At 36.3% G+C, this 22,335-nt stretch overlaps 1 protein-coding gene across 3 annotated transcripts in view; it reads left to right on the top strand.

The window, feature by feature from the left end:
- LOC150098898 (centaurin-gamma-1A-like) overlaps nt 1–22,335 on the top strand; it is a 273,420-nt gene that overhangs the window by 228,786 nt on the left and 22,299 nt on the right. For all 3 annotated transcript variants that reach the window (XM_090404607.1, XM_090404608.1, XM_090404609.1), the window contains exons 18-19: nt 3,975–4,059; nt 19,258–19,428. In XM_090404607.1, the coding sequence (XP_090260733.1) occupies nt 3,975–4,059; nt 19,258–19,428 (256 nt within the window). The remainder of the gene's footprint in view (nt 1–3,974; nt 4,060–19,257; nt 19,429–22,335) is intronic.

Below are 22,335 nucleotides of genomic sequence, written 5' to 3'. Positions count from 1 at the left end.
AGTAGCAAAAAAACAAGGTATATAAAATATTTTTATGCATGTTATTTTTGAAACATTCTTCCACACATAAGGCAGGTTTTTCTTCACAAACTGGGCAAAAATATCTCGTTTCTCGCTGGTGTTTTTCAGTCATACAAACTCAAGGTTTCACAGAAGCCACTGCAGTGAAACAATACACAGTGATAAGTAGAACTGGTAAAAGGGGCAATACGAGATAATTCGTAGTTGGCATACAAACTACTGCTTCTTTAATGATGCCAACTTCAAGATAACTTGAGCAATGTTTTTTTTTTTTTTTTTTCAAAAAAGAAAGAATGAAAAAAGACTCATTTTGTCACAAAAAGTAGCAAAAAAATCAAAATTCCTCATTTTCCTATTGAATAAAATAGTTTACAGACCGTGGCATCTGTGATCGGACTTGACAAACTTGAATTTAATTGAATATGAAAACAAAATGCACATACTTTACAAGACCAGTCTACATACCAAATTATAGATCATGATCCATCTTCTTCAAGTGTCATCCCCTAGAAGGAGGTTGTCAACCATATCACGGAACGTTTTTCTTTCTTTTGCTGCTCTGGAACATTTATGGTAATTCAAGCCACATTCTCCTTGGTCTACCTCTCCCTCTTTTTCCATCCAGTTTCCCTTCCAATATTAATTTCTGAATGCCTTCTTGTGTAGTTAGATGTCCAAAATATTTAAGTTTTCGTTCTTTAATTATTTTCATTAATGTTCTTTTCATTTTTGCTTTCTTTAAAAGATCTTCGTTTTTTATTTTCTTCTGTCCATGGTATTTGATATTCTTCTGATGATCTACATTTCGAAAGCTTCTATTTTTTTCTCTGTTTCCTTGTTTAGAGTCCAAGTTTCACTGTTGTAGAGAAGGCTTCACCAGATATACCATTTTATTAATCTTTTTCTTGTGTCTGTATTAATGTCTGGATGTTAGAACAGTTTTCTTATCAATAAAGGCTTTTCTTGCTATCTTTATTCTTCTTTTTATTTCTTTAAGAGAATTTTCTCTGTCTGTAAACATTTGTCCAAATATATAAAAGACCAAACCTGTTCAATTTTATTTTTGTTAACAGTTATGTTTAGTTTTTTATTTATTGGTTCTTTTGATATAATCATGCACTTTGTTTTCTTTAGGTTGATAATTAATCCCATGTCTAAACTTCTGTTGTAAATTTCTGTGACTAAGTTTTGAAGATCAGATTCAGCTGCAAGGACTGTGTCATCTGCTTACCTGAAGTTGTTGAAGTGCCTGCCCCTGACTTTTACACCCTTTAGTTCTGAAATATTTTTAAAAACTTGCTCACTATATATATTGTACAGTAAGGGTGATAAGACACATCCTTGTTTTACTCCTTTTTTGATTTCAAGTTGTCAGAATGTGATTTTTATATCTTATTGAGGCCATTTGATTCCAGTATATATTTGTAATTATACATAGATCTTTTCCTTTTAACCCGTTATTCTGTAGGATATGTATTAATTTCTTGTGATCTGTTGAATCAAATACTTTGGTGTAATCAATAAAACAAAGATATATGCTGGAAGTTTATTTTGCACTTGGTTAGACTATAATGAGTTTACTTTAATCCTTTATTCAAGTGTAAGCAAACAAAGTTTGCGCCTGAAAATATCTTTAGGACTTGAGGGGTAAGGTGGTGCAACTCCGAGCAAAGGTGGACCAAGCTCTCATCATTCCTTGTCTCAGTATCTCCCATAATGCAAAGCACATCTCCTTGTGGACATGTATACTGCTATGCATTAAGGGAAGGGCCACTACCCAGACCAGTTTCGACCTTTATTGAGGTCTCGTCAGTGGGAGGCAGACCCAAACGTGGAGATACTAAGGTAGAAGCAATAGGAGAGGTTATATTTACCTATACAAGTTGCCAACAGGTGTACCACCTTATTATTGAATTATTCTGGATTTAGAGAAAGATGTTGGAAGTTTATTTTGCACTTGGTTAGACTATAATAAATTTAGTTTAATCCTTTATCCAAGTGTAAGAAAACAAAGTTTGCACCTGAAATATCTTCAGGACTGAGGTAAAGACATGTCCACAAGGAGATGTGCTTTGCATTATGGGAGATACTGATACAAGGAATGGTGAGAGCTTGGTCCACCTTTGCTTGGAGTTGCCTGGTGTTGCACTACCTTACCTCAGTCCTGAAGATATTTTCAGGTGCAAACTTTGTTTGCTTACACTTGGATAAAGGATTAAACTAAATTTATTATAGTCTAACCAAGTGCAAAATAAACTTCCAACATCTTTCTATAAATCCAGAGTAATTCAATAATAAGGTGGTACACCTGTTGGAAACTCGTATAGGTAAATATGACCTCTCCTATTGCTTCTTCCTTAGTATCTCCACGTTTGGGTCTGCCTCCCACTGACGAGACTTCAATAAAAGTTTAAACCAGTCTGGGTAGTGGTCCTTCCCTTAATGCATAGCAGTATATATGTCCGCAAGGAGATGTGCTTTGCATTATGGGAGATACTGAGACAAGGAATGATGAGAGCTTGGTCCACCTTTGCTCGGAGTTGCCTGGTGTTGCACAAACTTTGTTTGCTTATACTTGGATAAAGGATTAAACTAAATTTATTAAAGATATATGCTTTTATGGTTATCAAGGCTTCTTTCACATAATGTTTTCAAATTGAAAATTCCTTCTCTTGTACCTTTGTCTTTTTGAAAACCTGATTAAGTGTCTTCTATTTCTACTGACAAAGTACCTTTTATTCTTTCTAGGATTATTCTCAGTAGTAATTTTGTAACATGGCTTGTTAAACTTATTAGTCTATATTCAGAACATTCAAAAGTTCTTGGAATTTTGGGAATAGTGACAAAGACGGATTTCCTTAGATCATCAGGAATGTATCCTGTATCACATGTTATTCAAAATAACCTTTAGGTGATTAAGTGTGTTTTCATTTGACTTAGATCGTATTCTATTTCTTCATATGTAATTGGTTCACCATCCATGGCATCTGTGATCGGACTTGAAAAACTTGAATTTAGTTGAATATGAAAACAAAATGCACATACTTTTACAAGACCAGTCTACATACCAAATTATTGATCATGATCTACTACCTCTCCAAAGGATAAAGTTTGCAAATTATTGAAAAAGGTCACTTCCTGGCTAAAAAAACAGTTAGCAAATTCAAGCCTTTTCTTGTTAAAACATCCAGAATATATGGAGCACCTAAAATTCACAAACAAGGTACACTCCTATGCCCTATTGTAGATGATATAAACAATCCCACATGCACATTTGCTAATCATTTAGCTAAATTGCTAGCCATCCTCACAAATAATTCTCCCTCCACCTAAAAAGTATTTTAGAATACCATATATTTAAAGTTCAGACGTAATGATTAGTGTTGGTATATGAATGCATCGTTAATCGAAACCTTTGATTTACTAAAGTCACATTTTCTCCTGGATATATTTGAACTATTTAAATTTACAGTACATGCAGGTTATTTTACATGGAAAGGTAAGATGTACAAACAACCAGATGGGACAGTAACAGGCTCCCCCAATTTCTCCCCTTTAGCCAATTTCTGCATAGAACATTTGGAAAAGCTAGCTATAAATACAGTCGTTCTCAAACCAGTGGTTTTTGCTATGCTATGTGATGTTGATGAAGTGTTTGCTATTTGGCCACATAGTCCAGACACATTGGATACATTTTTAGTACATTTAAATACCCAACACCCTAAAATCCACTTCACAATGGAACAGGAAGCTAACGACTGTCTATGCACAACATGGGCTTTGTCTTCTAAAATTTGAATTTGTGTTGTATCAAAATCAGTTTCCAGTATCACTATAAAAAAGAAACTGTTACAGTATGAGCTGAATCTTTTAGTTCTTTTTAAAACGTTCATAGTAATAATAAAAGCAGCTACTAATATAGGTCCGATCTTTATTTATATATTTAATTTCAGGGAAGAAAAGGAAAGGTGGATACGAATGAAGTATGAATTTAAAGAATTTTTGTCACCTCTAAGTACCTCTCCTTCTTTGCGACAGGTAAGTTTTGAATTATGTAATCATTATAGATAATACAAGTTTTTTTTTTTTTTTTTGTAAATAAGACAAATTTATTGAATTTACATTTTTGCCATTAATTTTTTTTCCCCAAATATTTTATTGCATTTGAAAAATCATGTTAAATAAATGGAATCAGTGCTATAGTGAGAAAGCCACTGTTCTTTTATGTAGTACAGTAATCTACTGTTTATCCAACCCTTCCATATCAACCGATTCTGGTAAAGCACCATGTAGTAGCTGTATTTCAGTTATCAAACCCTACAATTATCAGAACTTACCATTCTGATTGTTGAATCATCATTTTCCTGATATGTACCTCCAAGGGTTCAGGCTACTATGACAGCACTACATGATTAAGTTTACATTATTAATAATCTCCTATCAACAATTCTTCTACATATTTAGTCTGTTATTTGTCAGCACTCCAATATTGTCATATGTAACATTTCGTGCTTCTAAGGCACTTCTGACTGAATCAATCTAGCTAGACTTTGGTGTTCCACTAGCTCTTTTTCCTATCAAACATCTGTTTTACTAACCTTTCTGCTCCCATTCTGTTTAAGTGATCATACCACCTTAAATTAGCCCTGCTCACACATTCTTGAATAGAAACAATGCCAAGTTCTTTCCTAATGTCTTCATTTTTAATATGATTATGCCATTAATGCCTCTGTTCAGTTTCCTAATTTTTCTCAGAACTCTCATATATATATATATATATATATGGTCTCTAATCTTTGATCAAGTGCTTTAATTTTTATTTTTTTATATATAATTTTTATTTTTAACCTAACTCTCAGATCCATAACTTAAAACTGCTTTGAACACTGTCTTGTATACTGTTGGTTTAGTGTTTTGGCTAATTTCATTCTTATTCCATATAAATTTATTCAATTGACTCCCAACCATACCAACTTTGCTTATTCCATTGTCCAGATTTAATCTGCCATATTCTCTAAAAACAGTGCCTAAATAGCTGAAATATTTCGATTATTATATAGGCTCTTCTCCATTCAGAATGCAGCTGAAGTTTTTTATGTTCCTGTATATTTTCATACTTTTTGTCTTTTTATTGCTGGTTGGTTTATAGTTTATTTGGCACAAAAACTACAAAGGTCATACTGTGCCATACTAAAAGGTTACAACATTAGCATTTACAGAAAAATAGTTTCACAAAGCAGCATCTCTAGGTAAACAGAACTGCTGCAGAGGGCATAGCAACACACAAAGTTCAGAGGTTATTACAGTAGTGCAAAAATAGTTAACAATATAAATTAATACATAATATATGAAACACTAAGCCAAGGAATGCAGTATCTACATATATGTAAGATTATAATAGATGCCTTTAGAGCAATACAAAAATAGGCAAAAAGGGATTATTATACAATATGCATGGATGAAAATTAAATTGAGCAATGCAGTAGAAACAGAATTTAGAATACATATAAACAGAATTACTAGAGAGTACACAAATAGGTAAGATGTCCTACAGCATTACATGATTATTCGAAAAATAAAGTAGTAAATAAGATGCATACACAAAATGCATGTTAAATGATGCAGTATCTACATATAAACAAAATTACTGCAGAGGTTTCAGCAGTACATAAATAAATAACTATAGGTTAACATATGTATATACAAAACAAGTCAAGGAAAGCAGTGTCTACATCATAAGATTACAACAAACATTATTATACTAATACTTAAAGAGTCAGAAAGGAATTATTATACTATTATACAGCATCGATGCATAAAATTTAAGTTTAGCATTATGGTATTTACATATTAACAAAATTACAGCAAGGTGATACAAATATATAAGATCAAGGGCTATGGTAATACATAATTGGTCAGATTTAAGATAATGAATAATATGTATGTATAAAAGTTAAATTAAGCAAAAGAGTATTTACATATAAACAAATTTATGGTCAAATGTGTTTGTACAAATTAATTCTTTCTAAAAAATTAAAAACATCATGCAATTTGCCTGAGTCTGCTAGCATTTCCCCGAGTGTATATGTCTTGGTTAGATAGGTGAAAATTTCATTCCTCTCTCGTGCAAATTTTTGACAATCTATCAAAATACGATGAATAGTGTGTTGCATTTTTCACATATGGGAGGGTCATCAGCTCTCAGTAAATGAGAATCCGTAAGGTGACTGTGACCTATGGAGCCTAGCAAGAACAACCTCCTCCCTTCTCTTTGTACGTTGACTAGAATGCCAATGTTTAATTTCAGGTTTAATGTTATATAATTTGTTTGTTGATGTTTCTTGCCATGTTAACTCCCACTGAGCAATTAGCTTTGATCTTATAAGTTGTCTGTATATGGAACTGTCCAATAGTATGTGGAGAAGGTATGGGCTGATTTAGCAGCTGCAGCCTCATTTCCTTCGATTCTGATGTGGCTGGGAATCCAGCAGAACCGAACATCGAAATTAAGGATTTTCATTTTGTGAAGCAGGTGTAGCACTTCATAAAATACTGGATGAGGATTATACATAGGAGAAGAGATAGCTTGTAAAGAGCTCAATGAGTCTGTATAAATATACACTTTTGGTAGCAGTTTTCTTTTATATGCACAAGTGCAAGCTGAATGGCATGTAATTCTGCTGTATAATTACTGCAGTCAGGTGGGATCTGATTTGAGATAATAATGTCAGGAAGCACAGCCAACAGAGGTGTTAGTTCTTGAACCATCAGTATAGATGGGTAAGAAATCAGCGTGTGCTGCTCTGTGTGCATTAAACAATTGCAGGTAGATAGATGATGGGGTATAAGATTTCTGTAGCTGACAAAGTGAGAGGTTGCAGGATGGTGTGTAAACCTGCCATGGAGGAATGCTGTTATGTTTAGTTGTAGCTAATGTTGTCAACATTTATACTAACAGCTTGTACAGTTTCTTGAATACGCATACCAAAAGGATATATATAGCAGTTTGATGTGTGTGATATTGAGCTTCCCAATGCAGAGAGAGAGAGAAGATACTATTCCATGTAGGGTGATCTGGGAGAGATTTCATTTTTAGGGCGTAATTAAGAGACAACTGTTTTTGTTGAAGTGATAGAGCCGGTTCATTTGCTTCTACATAGAGACTTGGAGTGGGTGAGGTGCGAAAGGCACCAGTAGCTATCCATATACCCTGATGATGGATGGAATCCAACCATCATAGGTTATTCTGTCTTGCCGAACCATAGACTTAGGACCCATAATCCAGCTTTGAACATAAGTGCACGATAAAGATGGAGCAATGAAGCTCAATCAGCACCCCACCCAGTAGAGGATAGAGTGCGAAGGAGGTTCAAAGTTCTTTTGCACTTTTCTCTTAGTTGACAAATGTGTGCTAGAAATGTGAGTTTTCTGTCAAAAATGAGTCCCAAAAACTTGATTTCTGTGGTTACTGGAATAACAGTAGGTCCCATTCTTAGTTCAGGATCTGGGTGAGGAGTGCGTTTTCGACAGAAGTGTACACAGACACTTTTTTCTGTTGAAAACCTAAACCCATTATTAAGAGCCCACAAAGAGACATGATCAATTGCTTGCTGAAGTTGTCTTTCAATTACCCTCATGTTACGTGAGTGACAATAAATTGTGAATCATCAACATATAGAGCATTGTCTACAGTGGGAGGAAGCTGTTCAATGATTGAGTTGATTTTAATAGCAAAAAGGGTTACACTTAAGACAGAGCCATTGGGGAACACCTTGAAGATATGGTCGAGATAGCGTACTTCTCACTTGACTTGAAAAGTTCACCTGGACAGAAAGTTTTTAATAAATATAGGGAGGTGTCTTTTGAGACCTAGGTTATAGAGGTCTTTTAATATGCCATATCTCCAGGTTGTGTCATAAGCTTTTTCGATAACTAATAATTAAGGAATTGACAGCGTACACTAGAAATATAAATTAAATAAACTTTAATATATACTTTCCGATATTTCGGCAAACGCCATCTTCTTGGGAACTTATTACAAAGACAAGTGCACACAAGTACTACATAACAGCAAATGAGAACAGAAGCTAGGAAGTTAACGTTTTCCTAAAGTCCTGATGGTGACTTGACCACCTGTTACAGACCACATAGAAAATTGGCATCCCTTATCCGCTCCACTAAAGACCAACCACTTCCCCTAGACCTACCTGGTGTATACCAGGTCCCTTGCAGCTGTAAACTGTCCTACTTTGTCCAAACAGGCAGGACAGCAAATATCAGAATCTCAGAACACAAGGATTACATCCGATTTCACAAGTACAGCCACTCTGGGCTTGCAGACCACGCTCTGGATACTCTCCACAGAAAAAGATGGAAGAAAGCCACAGTAATACACTGCAGCAAGTTCGAATATGAAAGACTATTCATGGAATCAGCCTCAGCCCTTAGGAACATGCCAAACCTCAACAAATTTGGATGCATGAGACTGCCCCAAATTTGGGAAACATGTATCAGAAGAACTTCAGTCCAAAGGCCAAGAACTACCAATATAGCCCGCCAGGGGGCACCATCAGGACTTTAGGAAAACGTTAACTTCCTAGCTTCTGTTCTCATTTGCTGTTATGTAGTACTTGTGTGCACTTGTCTTTGTAATAAGTTCCCAAGAAGATGGCAATGTGACATTTGCTTGCCGAAATATCGGAAAGTATATATTAAAGTTTATTTAATTTATATTTCTAGTGTATGCTGTAAATTCCTTAATTATTAGTTATCATGTATAACCAGCGTATAAGCCTCTCCACAAGAATAAGCTTTTTCAATGTCAAAAAAAAAACAGAGACAAGATGTTCTCGCTACAGAAATGCATCTCTTATACAAGTTTCTAACCGAACTAAATGATCTAAAGTTGATCGATGTCTACAGAAACCACATTGTGTATTGGAAAGAAGACTGTTTCTTTCTAAATACCAGAGAAGTCTGGCATTAACCCTTTTCTCTAGTATCTTACAAAGACAGCTGGTCAGAGCAATGGGTCGATAATTATTTGCTTGTGTTGGATCTTTTCCTGGTTTTGGGATAGCAATGACAATTGACTTATGCCAAGAATTTGGAAACTCTTCCTCTGCAAGTATTCTATTATACAATAAGAGAAGAAAATCCATGGAAGATGATGGTAGATGTTTTATCATTTCATAATGGATGTCATCAAGTCCTACTGCACTAGGGTGAGCTTGTAGGAGAGCCCTTTTTAGTTCCTCCTTGACAAATGGCTGATTATATGGCTGAAGAATGTTGGTAGAAAAATTAAGCCTTTGTTTCTTTTGCTGCTCTTTCAGTATTAAAAATTCTGGAGAATATGAAGCTGTTGCTGAGATTTTAGCAAAAGTTTCTCCTAAAGTATCTACAATAGCTTTGGGATCAGCAAGAACACTTCCATTATAGTCTAAGGTTGACAAACAATGTGTACTATATCTGCCTTTCATTTTCCGGATTTTATCCCATACAATTTTTGGACTAGTCATTTGATTAATTGATGTAGTAAATTGGATCCATGATTATTTTCGACTCTGATGTCTTACAAAACGTGCTTTGGTTTCATTTAACTCGAGCACGCTTGGAAGTTATTAAATTTGATGTGATGGGATATCTACGAAATATGCTCCATGCTGATCTTTTTTAGTTGCTTGACATTCTGGGTTCCACCAAGGCTTTGGATAGACTGGAAATCGAGATGATGTTTTTGGGATGGAGGTTGTTGCTGCCTGGACAATGCATTATGTTATATATTTTACAGCTTCATTGATAGGTGTTTGACTGATGGCATCAGCATTAAATTTTGCAAGATGAAAGAAGTTTTCCAGTGAGCCTGGTCCATTTTCCATATAGGTATCTGTGTGGGTGAACATGGTTCCTGTGAAGACATTGTACAAAGAACAGGAAAGTGATCACTTCCATATATGTTCTCTTCAACGTCCCACATGAGCAGTGGAAGAATGGAAGGGGAACAGATTGTAAGATCAATTGCAGAATATAAGTGGGTAGACATATGGAAGAAAGTATTGAGTTTATTATTTAGAAGAGAAAGGTTATTATTATCAAGAATTTTTTCAATGCTTCGACCTCATCTATTAGTGTTTGCACTACCCCATAGAGTATTGTGACCGTTAAAGTCACCCATCAAAAGTATGGGTTCAGGCAGTTGCGAGATAAGGTTATCAAGATCAATTTCGTTTAACTCAGCATTTGGTGGTAAATAAATTGAACATACTGTAATAAGGAATCCCACAGAGAAGCGAATCGCTACCGCTTCCAGAGAAGTATTAAGTTGGACCTGATGGAAAGGAGTATGACTGCCCACTAGGATAGCTACTCCTCCATGAGCAGGACCATCTCCAGTTCTATCCTTACATACAACATTGAAATTCCTAAAGGTATGGTCCTCATTGGGTCTTAAGTAAGTTTCCTGTAGATAGAAACAGAAAGGTTTGTGTTTCTGCAACAACATCTTGATATTGTCAATATTCTGGCAGATCCAACAACAGTTCCATTGTAAAAATTTTCCTATTGTTTTGATTATATTGACTTATCTGGTTTTTGAGAGGTTGAGGGCTTACCTTTGTCAGATTTATATTTATCCACTGTTTTAGGGAAGTATGGATGGCCAGCGTCCATCTCTTCCTCTGGTAGAGTGTTCAAACATCAAATGTGTTAGGGTCAGTTGGTATGCTTAGTTTGCTTTCAGTGGGTATCGAGGTATCCATTTTTTCTGTGTGAGTGTCTGGTGGTTTATCTTTGAGTGAAGTCTCCACCATAATTTTTTTGACAGATGAGTTTTCATTGAATGGGACCATTTTTTAAGTTGTCTCTGGAGTAAGGCCATAGGTCTTGTGATTAATGCGCTCAACAGAGAAGCACTTACGATCGTAAAGTTCAAATATGGTGGAATAGACATACATGTTTGAGTTACTGTTGGCACTTTTTCAGCATAAGAGGATCGTAGAACAGGTGTAATGGTGGCTAGCTTTCTTTTTGCATCCTGATATGTTATGTTTTGTATCTCTTTTTCATCTTTCCATTTCTGGCATGCATGAGAGTATGCTGGATGATCTCCCTGACAGTTGACACATTTAGCTTTTTTTTTTCACAGCAAGATTTATTTTCATGTTCTTTACTACCACATCGAGCACAGGTAGTATGGGCATGTCCATATCTTTGACATTGAAAGCATCTCAGCGGGTTAGGGATGTACATTCTAACTGGACAGCTGAGATACCCTGCTTTTACAGATGTCGGAGGCCTAGGTGTATCAAAAGTAAGGATGATGTTCTTGGTTGAGACCAGGCGACCATCCCTGCGTATCAGGATGCACCTCACACCTGTCACCCCTTGATCTTTAAGCTCTGAACATATCTCCTTATCAGGAACCTCAAGGAGATCCCATTCTGATATCACTCCTCTACTGGAATTGAGTGTTCTGTGAGGTGTTACTGCAATTTGTATTCCACCCATTGTCGTTGCTCTCAGTAGTTTCTCGGAATGTTGTTTGCACATTGTTTCCACGAGGATATCGCCAGAACGCAATTTCTTGACAGTTTTGGGAGATCCTGCCAGTCCTTCTAAACCTTTTTGGATAAAGAAGAGTCACATTTTCCCAATTGGTTTTTCACCTGTTGCATGAATGATTAAAAAGGTTGGTACACTTTTGTTAGTATCCGATATCTTTTGTTTCTTACTTCTGTTTCCATATGCTGTGTCTATATTATCAGTACTTGATTGGGACTTTGTTAGGGTTCCTGAAACATTTGAGGATGAAGAATTCATATTTAAGGAATTTTTAATTCGGCGCCAGAGCTCCCACCCACCACGAAGCCACACATGGACGCCCACTACCTGGCAAGCAAAGAATGTGCTCAGGAGTGGAACGCCAGGGCTACCATGGATGCTATACCGGCACTGCAGCAGGTATAGGATCCCGACCCGGGACCATGAGGTGAGAGACTGACCGCAACACCGTTGACCCTTGCAAGCAAGCCCACTAGCCGATTGATCCTGGCTGGGCCATCCAGGACCACCCGTCTTGCCGAAGCAGAGGCCAAAGTAGTGCAAGACTACCAGGATCCCCCTTTCTGGATGTCCACAGGTTTAGGCAGCAGGGCATTGGATCCCAGTGATGGTGGTCTGGAAAAGGGATAGTGAAAAAGACTCAGGAGAAGTAGAGCAAAGAATACGGGAAGAAAAGCAAAGAAAAAGAGGAAGAATGAAAAGGGTCAGTACCATCACTGGGGTGTCCCCTCTACCATGACCAGGTGCCCCACATGTAGGGGCTTTTTATTGCTGATTTTCATGCTAAATATGTTAAAACTGTTATTAGTTTAGAGAAGCCTGGAGACTTGCATGGATGTGTTTTTGGATTACAGCATCATCTACATAATACAGAGAGCTAAATTCGATATCACCAATTCTAATATCATGTTTGATGCCAGTTTCTCTCATAATATGATCATCCATATAGATGATGAATAAGAATGGAGATAATGTGTATCCTTGTCTTACACCTGATTACATCTGGGCAAAAGAAGAGTAGACAGGAGAAGATAAGGAGAAGCCACAGACAGGAAACAGCATGAGTAGGACTGGCTATAGTCCAAGAAATGAATTATGTTTATTTATAAATGCCGTTGAGTTTATGTATCCCAAAAATAGTTGGAATAAGTGAAACGTGGTTGGATGATAATGATATCTTGACTGGAATAGAAATGGAGATATGTTTTTCGTGAAGATAGGAAAAGCAAGGCGGGAGTACTGCCAATGATAGTAGGGGAATTATGTTTGTGTAGGTTGAGATACAATGAAAAAAAAGTGGCAGTGGTTTTGAAACAGTATGTGAAAGTGGAGGTTGATAGAATGAGATATTTGGTAGGGTGTTGATACAGGCCAGGGAGCATAGAAGGTGGAGACAAAGAAATATATAAGCAACTTGGGTTAGTGACAAGCAAAGGGTGATCATTATGAGTGTTTTTTGATATATATAATAACTGATACCATAGCACAGAACCCAGCATACCCCCCCCCTTGTGGTCATAATTTCCTGCTTTTTAGTTCAACATGTAACCTTTTCTGAATGGAACATTCATAAACTTGGCCATTTCCTAAGTGAGTACCACATGATCACTGTCACCAACCGCAGGCAAATAGTTATGTCTTTAACTGAAATTCCCTCTGACACTTTTTGACTGCAAGTTCTTTCTGTCACATGCTGCTTGAAGTTGTCTTGCAACTGCTCAATAAATTCAGTTTCATTCTTCTCATGAGGTTTCACAGGATTTTTCATGATGAATTATAGCTGGTCTTTGGGAGAGTAGATAAGTTGTGCAAGCTTTTGATATGGTCTGAAAGCAGTCATTAGATTGCAGACTTCTCAGAAATGCTGCAAATACATAAAATGTTGATGTATTTATAGTAGCCTGTTAGAGAAGTGGAGTATTTGGATATCAATATTTTTTTGATCTGGTGAGAGCATCAGAGCAAATCAGTATATAAGATGCCATATGGTTGGGGAGGGGGATGGTGGTAGTGGTGTGACTATATCTGCCTGTATGTGTTCATACATGGACTTCCTGTAGAGTGAACTCTAAAGATTCATCATATAAGTGTGTCATGAGAGTATCTAGGCAGGGCAGACTTTTTACTTTTTTTCTAAACTGAATTTGATCCTAGGATCAAATTCACTTTAGATTGACCACTGTTCAGATATGTTAAAAAGGCACTGGGGACATGGGGGGGGGGTCAGAGTTTAGAGCTTTCTCTTATGTCATCACAACTATCTTGCAGTAATCTCTCTTAGCTATGGGTAAAAAGACAAGATAGTCAATATCACTCTGCACATGAAGACTACATCTGGCATCATCACTATGGCTGCTCAGGACGCGCCTTGAATATCCACCATAGAATCCATTGGAAGAAAGGCTTTCTTTAAGTATGAAAGGCCGTACCTTGATTCTGCCCTAAAACAGTTTATAATAAAACCTTTATAATAGTTTAGACTTATTTTGTTTCTTCACTTTTGTCTACTCATGCAATACCTGCATGTACATATCTATGAAGATGCTAATTTAATTTAACTTAGGGAAAAACATAAGAAATAGTAATTAAATTATTTTAGTTATCTATCCCACATATGGCATTTATTTGCTATAGACTTTATAGCATTGTGTGTGTGGGGGGGGATGATAAAAAAAATATTCATCTCCTTCCTTAAAATATCATTATGAGGATTGTGAAAGGCAATACGTTTGATGATATCAGATGTGAAATAGGAAGCAGCAGGACAGAATCAGTATCAGTTGCTATTATAAGCTTGAAGATGTAAATAGTTTGTATTAACAAATTAGTTCATTGAGCATCATTAAAATCATTGGAGATTTTAATGATGGGAACTGATAGAAAGGAGGAAAGGAATTAATAAAGTTACAAGGATGACTTAAAAGCATGGGTCAAATGGGGCCTAATCAACTGAAAAAAATTGCTAAAACAAGACCCCCCCCCCCCTTTTCGCTTGACAAATCCATACTAACCATAGAGAATTTGCTGTAAGCCAAATTCTGGATTCCAACTGTCATTGCTGGAATCTAGAATTCCAGTTAAAAAAAAACAATCTGTAATTTGAAGTTCAGTCTTGGCACCTCTTTCTAAAGTGGAGCAATTTGGTTCTCCCTTCAATTTTAAGCCTCTTGTTAAACGAGAGTATCAGAACTGCCGCTAAGTCCTTGGAACATTCCCTTACAAGATGCAGCATTATATCATTAACTCCTATAGCTTTATTAAACAGAAAGTTTACTTGATTACTTAATTCTTTGTATGTCTTCCTGCTCTTTCACTATTAGTCCCTCCATCATTCCCTCTATACTGAGATTTGCACATGATATCACATCATGAAGATGAAATATTATTAATAGAAACCTCCAGGGAGTCAGGGACTCATCGAGGTACGCCACATACTACACACACACACCAGCTATCATACTTATTCGTGAATTCATTCACACTGCTTGCACTCACAACGTCCAATGGCAGTCCATTCCAATCACCACTACCCTATTAAAGAAAAATCTAGCTCTCACCCCTTCTTAGCAGCATTCATTCTCAGCTTCCAAGGATGCCCTCTTTTCCTTTCCCCACCTTCCATAAATTGAAAAATTCCATCAACTGAAATCCTATATGACACTTTCAGAAATTTGTAAGTCTCAATCATATCACCCCTCTTTCTCCTGTTTGCTAGTGTCTACAAATTCTCAATCTGTCTTCATAATCAGTATTCCACAATCCTGATAAAATTTTTGATACTCTCCTTTGCACTCTCTCTCTCTCCAATATATCAGAATAACAACAGAAACCAGGAGACAGACCTGTGCACAATAGTCCAAGTGAGGTCTTATCAAAGCCTTGTAAAGAGGCAAAATGACATCCTTATCTTTGCATGTGAACATTCGTTTCAGCATTGCAATTATCTTTTGACTGGTGTTTGCAATCTTTGCTACATGGCCCCTGAATTTCAGCTCCCTATCTACTAACACTCCAAGATCCCTAGCCTCATCAGTTTCTTCCAGCATAATCCCAACAATATAATATGACATTGGATATCTAATCATGCCAAAGTGAATGACTTTACATTTATTGACATTGAACTGACATCCATTTTCCATGCCCACAATTCCAGCCTATTCAATCATTCTGCAAGTACTGCATATCAGCAGCATTCCTGATTACCCTACCTATCTTTGCATCATCAGCAAATAGCTGTATGTCGCTTGTCAAATCTTTTCGTTAATGTACAGATTAAATAACAGTGGACAAAGGACCGATCCTTGTGGTACATCACTAGTTACTTTAAATCTTGCAGACTCATATCTCCCATATACTGATTTTTGACATCTGTCAGTAAGCATACTAATATTTCATAATCCAAACCCATATTATCCAGGATATGCAACAGTATTCCATGCTATATTCTGTCAAGAGCCTTAGCAAAATCCAAAAGTATTATAGTGTAATCCATTCCCCTTGTCTAGTTTAATGCTAACATTACTATAGAATGTGAGCAAGTTGCTAAAACATGACCTTCCCTTAGTAAACCCATGTTGCTCATTGCAAAGTAGAGATTCACTGTCAACCCATTTCTGAATGCGAGCCCTAATCAATTTTTCCAAAATCTTCACCACCACTCCTGAGATACTAATATCATTCATTCTTTCCATTCCTTCGAAATCTACCCTGTTCTGAGAATTATATTAAACGACCTGGTCAAAGGAATAGCAGTTCAGTTGAACCTCTTTTAGCACATGTGCTCTGATATCCCATCAGTTCCTATTGCTGAAGTCTTATTTAGTTTGTGCAACAGCTCTAATATCTTGTCCTCATACATCTGAGTTTGTTCATCCAGTGAAGAGGAAGCGGTGAGCTCAATGTTGCATACACCAGGTTGACAGCTTTTAATAAAATGGGCACTCATTAGTTGAACAACCTCTTCTGCATCTGTTACCCTCAACACCATCTGCATTTAGAAGAGTTATTCTCTCATATTCCTTCTTTCTTTTACTTGCAGCATATCGATAGATTCTTGTGAATTGTCTTTAGTATGCAGAGCCAGTTTCTTTTCATACTCAGACTTTGCTTTCCATACAATAGTTGTGACTGTTCTAGCCTGACGCTTATAATTTCATTACAGATCTTATGCACGTGGTATTCCTTCCACATCATCCTTTTCTTACGAATCTCTTGCTTGATAAGATTATGCATCTATTTGACTCCTATTTGTTCTTTGTACTCTCAGGACACATTCTGATATCGCATCAATTAAGTATTATTTAAATGCTTCCCCTGCATTGTCAATATACTTTCTATCCAGCATCCAATCCCATTCCACTGAACTCAGTATACTCTTCAGTTGGTCATAATTTCCTGCTTTGTAGTTCAGCATGTAACCTTTTCTGAATGGTACATTCATAAACTTAGTCACTTCCCAAGTGAGCACTGCATGATCACTGTCACCAGCTGGAGGCAGAATAGTTACATTTCTGAAACGCCCTCTGAGACTATAACCAAATCTAGCACTTTGACCTCTAGTTCCTTCTGTCACGTGCTGCTGTCCCGCAACAGCTCAATAAATTAATTTTCATTCTTCTCATGAGGTTGTACTGCTACCCAATCAATATTTGGATAAAGTCTTCCATTATGATTACTCTTTTCGCACTCATCTTTTCTATTTGGTGATGCATTTCTTCATTGCTAACAACCAATCCACCAGGTCAGTAATAACACCCGCAATGCAATTGATCTTGTTAGATTCTGCTTCACACCAGATGGCTTCAAACTCACTGCCACATGAAATACTGTTAGGTCTCAACTCTAACTGGATTCAAGTCATCCAATATCATTAGCAGTACGTCCTCTCCATCCTTCCTAAAAATACTGTACCCTTTACACTCAATACCAGTTAGTATGTCTGATTCTGATAGCCAGGTCTCACTAATGCCTACAATCTGAGGTCCCAACATATTGATTCTATTTCTTTCTTTCTGATATTCCTAGCATTTGTGTACAGACATAATAATCTACCTGCATACAAAAAGAACTCTGGTCTGCAGCCTGCATGACAGTTGGAGATAACCTTAAGATCTCTATTCTTCTCTAGTGCCTTATACATGTAGACATCTTTGCACATGTTTGATGGGTCCAAACTGGACGAACACAAAGTCGAAATCGTTCTCTCCGCATCACCATTTCTGTGATAAAGCCCATTCCCATCATTAACACAGTTATATAACATTGTCGCTTTTACACTCACATTCTCACCATTTCTCCCTTTATAATTTAGTTTCCCTGACTCTGTGTTAGGTCTCATACTAATAATTAGTTTTTCAAGACTCCTGCTACCAAACGCATTCAGGTGTAGGCTGTCCCTCTTATACAAATCCAGTCTTTCCTCAAACTCACTCCAAACATCCAAAACTCACATCCATTCCTTCTACACAGGGTATGCATTGAATCGTTTGCTATCATAGCCCTTCTTCTTAATTCATTTTTATCATATCAAGGTAATATACTGACAATTTCCAGCAACCCTTTAATGTCCTTTCTCATACTGAACTTATCACTAGTTAATTCCTTAATACTCACTACAATTACAATCTCATTTATTTTATTTTCTATTTTTGAATTGCTTCCTTTATATTCTTAATTTTCGCTTCGGGAAAACTCTAAGTTATAATCCGCTTATCAGTAGCATGTCTATTATGGAGTCACCATACCAAATAACATCATTCTTTTTACAAACAACCTCACTCACCTAATTTCCGTTACTTCCTGACTTACCTGTTTCCATACTTCGTTGTTTCTTATTTTACTGCTTAATTTTCTTTTTCTCCCTATGTACATTTAAACACCTCTCGACTTTTTGTAATTCTCATGTCATCTCTCTGATGATCTGTTGACAATAATATGCCATGGATTACTCGTTAAATACTTCAGCTGTATCTTCTGTAGTAGTTTCCAGTCTACCATTTTCATCAAATGGTATCATCCTCCCAGAATCAAGTTTTCTTTTATTGGTGACACTGAAAGAACTTGACGTTGGTTTTTTTTTTTTTTTTTTTTTTTTTTTTTTTTTTTTTTTTTTTTTTTGGCCTGGTGGTTAAGTGCTGGGTACAAAGAATGTACTTCCTCTTTCCTTACCAACTGTGTCACCTTCCTAACCTATTCTGCTTAGTTTTTCTTAGTTTTTGTGTATGTGATTTTCTCATCAATAATGGCTCTCTCTCGAATTGCCTTCAAAACTTGTGTAAGTATTGTGGTTGCTTATCAGTAACATTATGCAGTTTTTTTTTGTATATGTAAACTAATATTCAGAACAGTTCTAATTTCATGCTCTCATCTGTAAAAATTAATAACTATTAAAATGGATGATATATTAGCACCTATTAAATTATGCCATTTGTATCAAATAAATTGCAGAGAACCAGTTGACAGATGACTTAGCCATGTTGCTTCAATACAAATGTCAACTTTCATTTTGTATTGTAAAATTCATTTTTAAGTAGCTCATATTGTTTAAACAGAAGATTTTAAGAAATCTAGTAACTTCTGTAGTCTAATTTTTAGACTAGTAAATAAATTAATAAGTTGCAAACTGTCATCGGCACACAAAACACAAACTTTAAAGAGTTTTGTTTCCTTTATTAGCAATTAATAGATGCTGTGTCCAAGTCAGATATAAAGCTTCTCATGTTAGTACTTTCCCACACTACCTCCTCTGATCAAGTTAATGTTACGGTAAGTCCACAGGACATGAGGACACCATTGCATTTAGCTGCTGCTTCTGGTAATGTTGCAATAGCCCAGTTACTTCTTTGGGTAAGAACCTTTAAATTTTGATTTTGTTTAGGAAACTGTTTTTTTTTTTTAATTTAGGCAAATTTTGGATATCATATGTACATAGAGAGATGAATATAATAATGCCTAACCAAACTTTGATAGTCCTAAATAGTTTAATTGGGTCGTAATTTTCTGGTATATATATATATATATATATATATACACACACCCTGAAAGAGTACAGGATACTGAGGTAGTGGTTCAAAAAGTTACATTTCACATATACCAACTTTGTATCAACAGTTTACTTCCTTCCATGTAAATCTGTAGCTTGTGAGGGCTCATTTGTCATTTCTGTGTCTATGACACAATTGACTATTTAGTTTTTCTTTTCCTCTTTTATATTCCACACACATAAGGAGTGGATATAAACCAAAACCTGTAGCACATCAGTGTTGTGTGCGTGTATACATGCAAAGGGATAGTGGGGGGGGGTCATCTGTTGATGTGTTTCTTGGGCAGAGGGGTGAAGGTTGTAATCTTTTGGGGGGGGGAGCACAATGAATCAAGAAACAGAAGGTAGAAATGAGAGAGAAGGAGGAGCAGGTAGTTGATAAGTGCAAAACAGAACAGTAAGTGAATGTTTATCAGTAGCTGCTTGTGTTTTTACAATCTTGGAGGAATGATTGGCCAGTTCAATAGAACATTATTTATGGAAATGCCTACAGAAGAGATATGAGGAGAAACAGAATGCCTATGAGAAAGTGATTGGAGTGAATCTGCAAGAGAGAGAGAGAGAGAGAGGGATAGAGGTCATCACCAAGTTTGTCCTTTTCTGGATAGTAAAAAGTATTCTTAGGTAGGTTTTTTGGTACATCACCCAAAATGACTAAGTAGTTCAAGATTTGGCAGATAGGTGATTTATATCGTGTTTGCAGCTGTACAAGTGAGTAATGCAATGCATTCCCCAATATTGGAGAAAGAAATTTGAGGAGCAGATTCCATCTACAAAATGAAATTAGAGAGGTAGCTGGCAACCCAATTGCAAAGAATAGAAAGCAGCCCATAAAATGAGTTTGCTAAGTCAGACCTCAGTGCTAGACTCAATCAGATGTCCTAAAAAATATCAAGAGCAATTGTGAGTTTCTCTAGCTGTGGAGTGAGTGACAAATCCACATGACTAATTTCTGATCACCCTCTTGCTGATGAAGAAATCTTTATCTTTATAATTTTTAGAAAGCAGTTGGGCAATTGTTTGTTGGCTGACAATATCATTCCCCTTCCTCCCACTTTTTTGAAATAAGCTGAATATAGTCTTGTTTCCAGGCTCTATGCCAAATGGAGAAGGAAAGATGAAAATGTGATATAGGATAGCTTAAGGCATAACTTTGGCATCTAAGCTATTTAATATTCTTTTATTTTCTTTCTGACAAAAGATTTAAGAATCAAAAAATGTATGTACCACCATAAAAGATTTTCCCGATTAAAAATCAATACATCAATTGATTAAAAAAGTCAATTATTTTTTTAACGGAATATCACATAATTATCTTAATAAAATACATTTTCATGTAAAATTATATATTACGCTTAAACTTGCAACAATCTATTGCTTTTGTTTTTCATTATGTTATATGTACTTTGTTTATTATAATTTTTTACATACAAAAATACTGTTTCGAAATAAATATTAAATATGAAAACCCTTATGACACGCTAATGAGACTTCGCATCCGAAAATTCACATAACACTGCAATAAAATTTATTTGTTCGTTTTATTCGATTCACCAAGCTAAATTCTTGGAACAGTCTACTCATTACAATATTAAAATACATTTTTCTGAACATTTCTTTAAATATTTTATGTAAAAATTGTACCACCAAAAATAATATAATGTACCATTAGTGGTACATGTATCACAGTTTGAGAAACGATGCTCTATACTAATGCCAGGAGTATCTGAAATAAAGGAGATGAATTGGTGGCACTGATAGCATCAACCTGGCCAGAGATTATTGGGATCTCTGAGGCATGGTTGACAGAGGATGATATAATAACCAGAATTGAAGTGGCGGGGTACAGCATTTTTTAGCAGGATAGGAAAGGAAAACATGGTGGTGGAGTACTGCTTATGATAAGTAATGACTTATGTCCTCTAGGACATAAGTCATCACTTATGTTTAGAGGTGCAAGAGGAGAGGCTTTGGAAGGCAGTGACACAGGTGGTTTTGAAAGCATGGTGTGAGGTAGAAGTGGCCAAGACAGGATATTTAGTGGGGTGTTCCTATAGACCAGGGAGCACAGAAGGTGGGGACCAGGAAATGTTTAGTCAGTTGAGCTTGGCAAGTGCAAGAAGAATGATTGTTGTGGGAGATTTTAACTACAGCAGTATAAACTGGGAAGAGGAAAATGCAAGTAGTAAGAAGGGGATAGAATTTCTGGAATTCTTGAGGGACAAATGTCTTTGGCAGCATGTAATAGAGGGAACAAGAGGTTCAAGAGTTTTGGATTTGGTCATAGCATCAGAAGAGCTGATAATAAGTGAGATGACATCTCTCCAACTGGTTGGAGAGAGTGACCATGTGGTTTTGACTTGGAAGATGAACAGACATGCAGGTGTATCAAAGAAAAGGGAACATATGTGGAATTATAAGGTGGGTGATTATAATAATCTTAGGTATCAACTAGGGGCAGTTCCATGGAGGGCAGAATTGGAAGGCCAGGATATCTTTAGTGCTTGGGAAATTGTGAAAGAATATTTGTTAGCAGCAATAGTAAGCTGTATTCCACAGGGGAAGAAGTGGACACTATTTGGTGTAAAGTGGATGACAAACGATATCAAACAGGAACTGCAGTTGAAAAAGAGAATGGAAGACATATAGGAGAGGGGAGGGTGGAGGACAGCTACATGAAGAATATAAGATGCAGGCCAGGAGAGTGACCA

The sequence above is a fragment of the Typopeltis vanoorti genome, chromosome 15 (assembly GCF_054136105.1).
Source record: "Typopeltis vanoorti isolate ZY-2024b chromosome 15, IOZ_Tvanoo_1.0, whole genome shotgun sequence".
Taxonomy (NCBI): Eukaryota; Metazoa; Arthropoda; class Arachnida; order Uropygi; family Thelyphonidae; genus Typopeltis; species Typopeltis vanoorti.
Note: the sequence above shows the minus strand (reverse complement) of the source record. Positions and strands in the feature narration are given on the sequence as shown.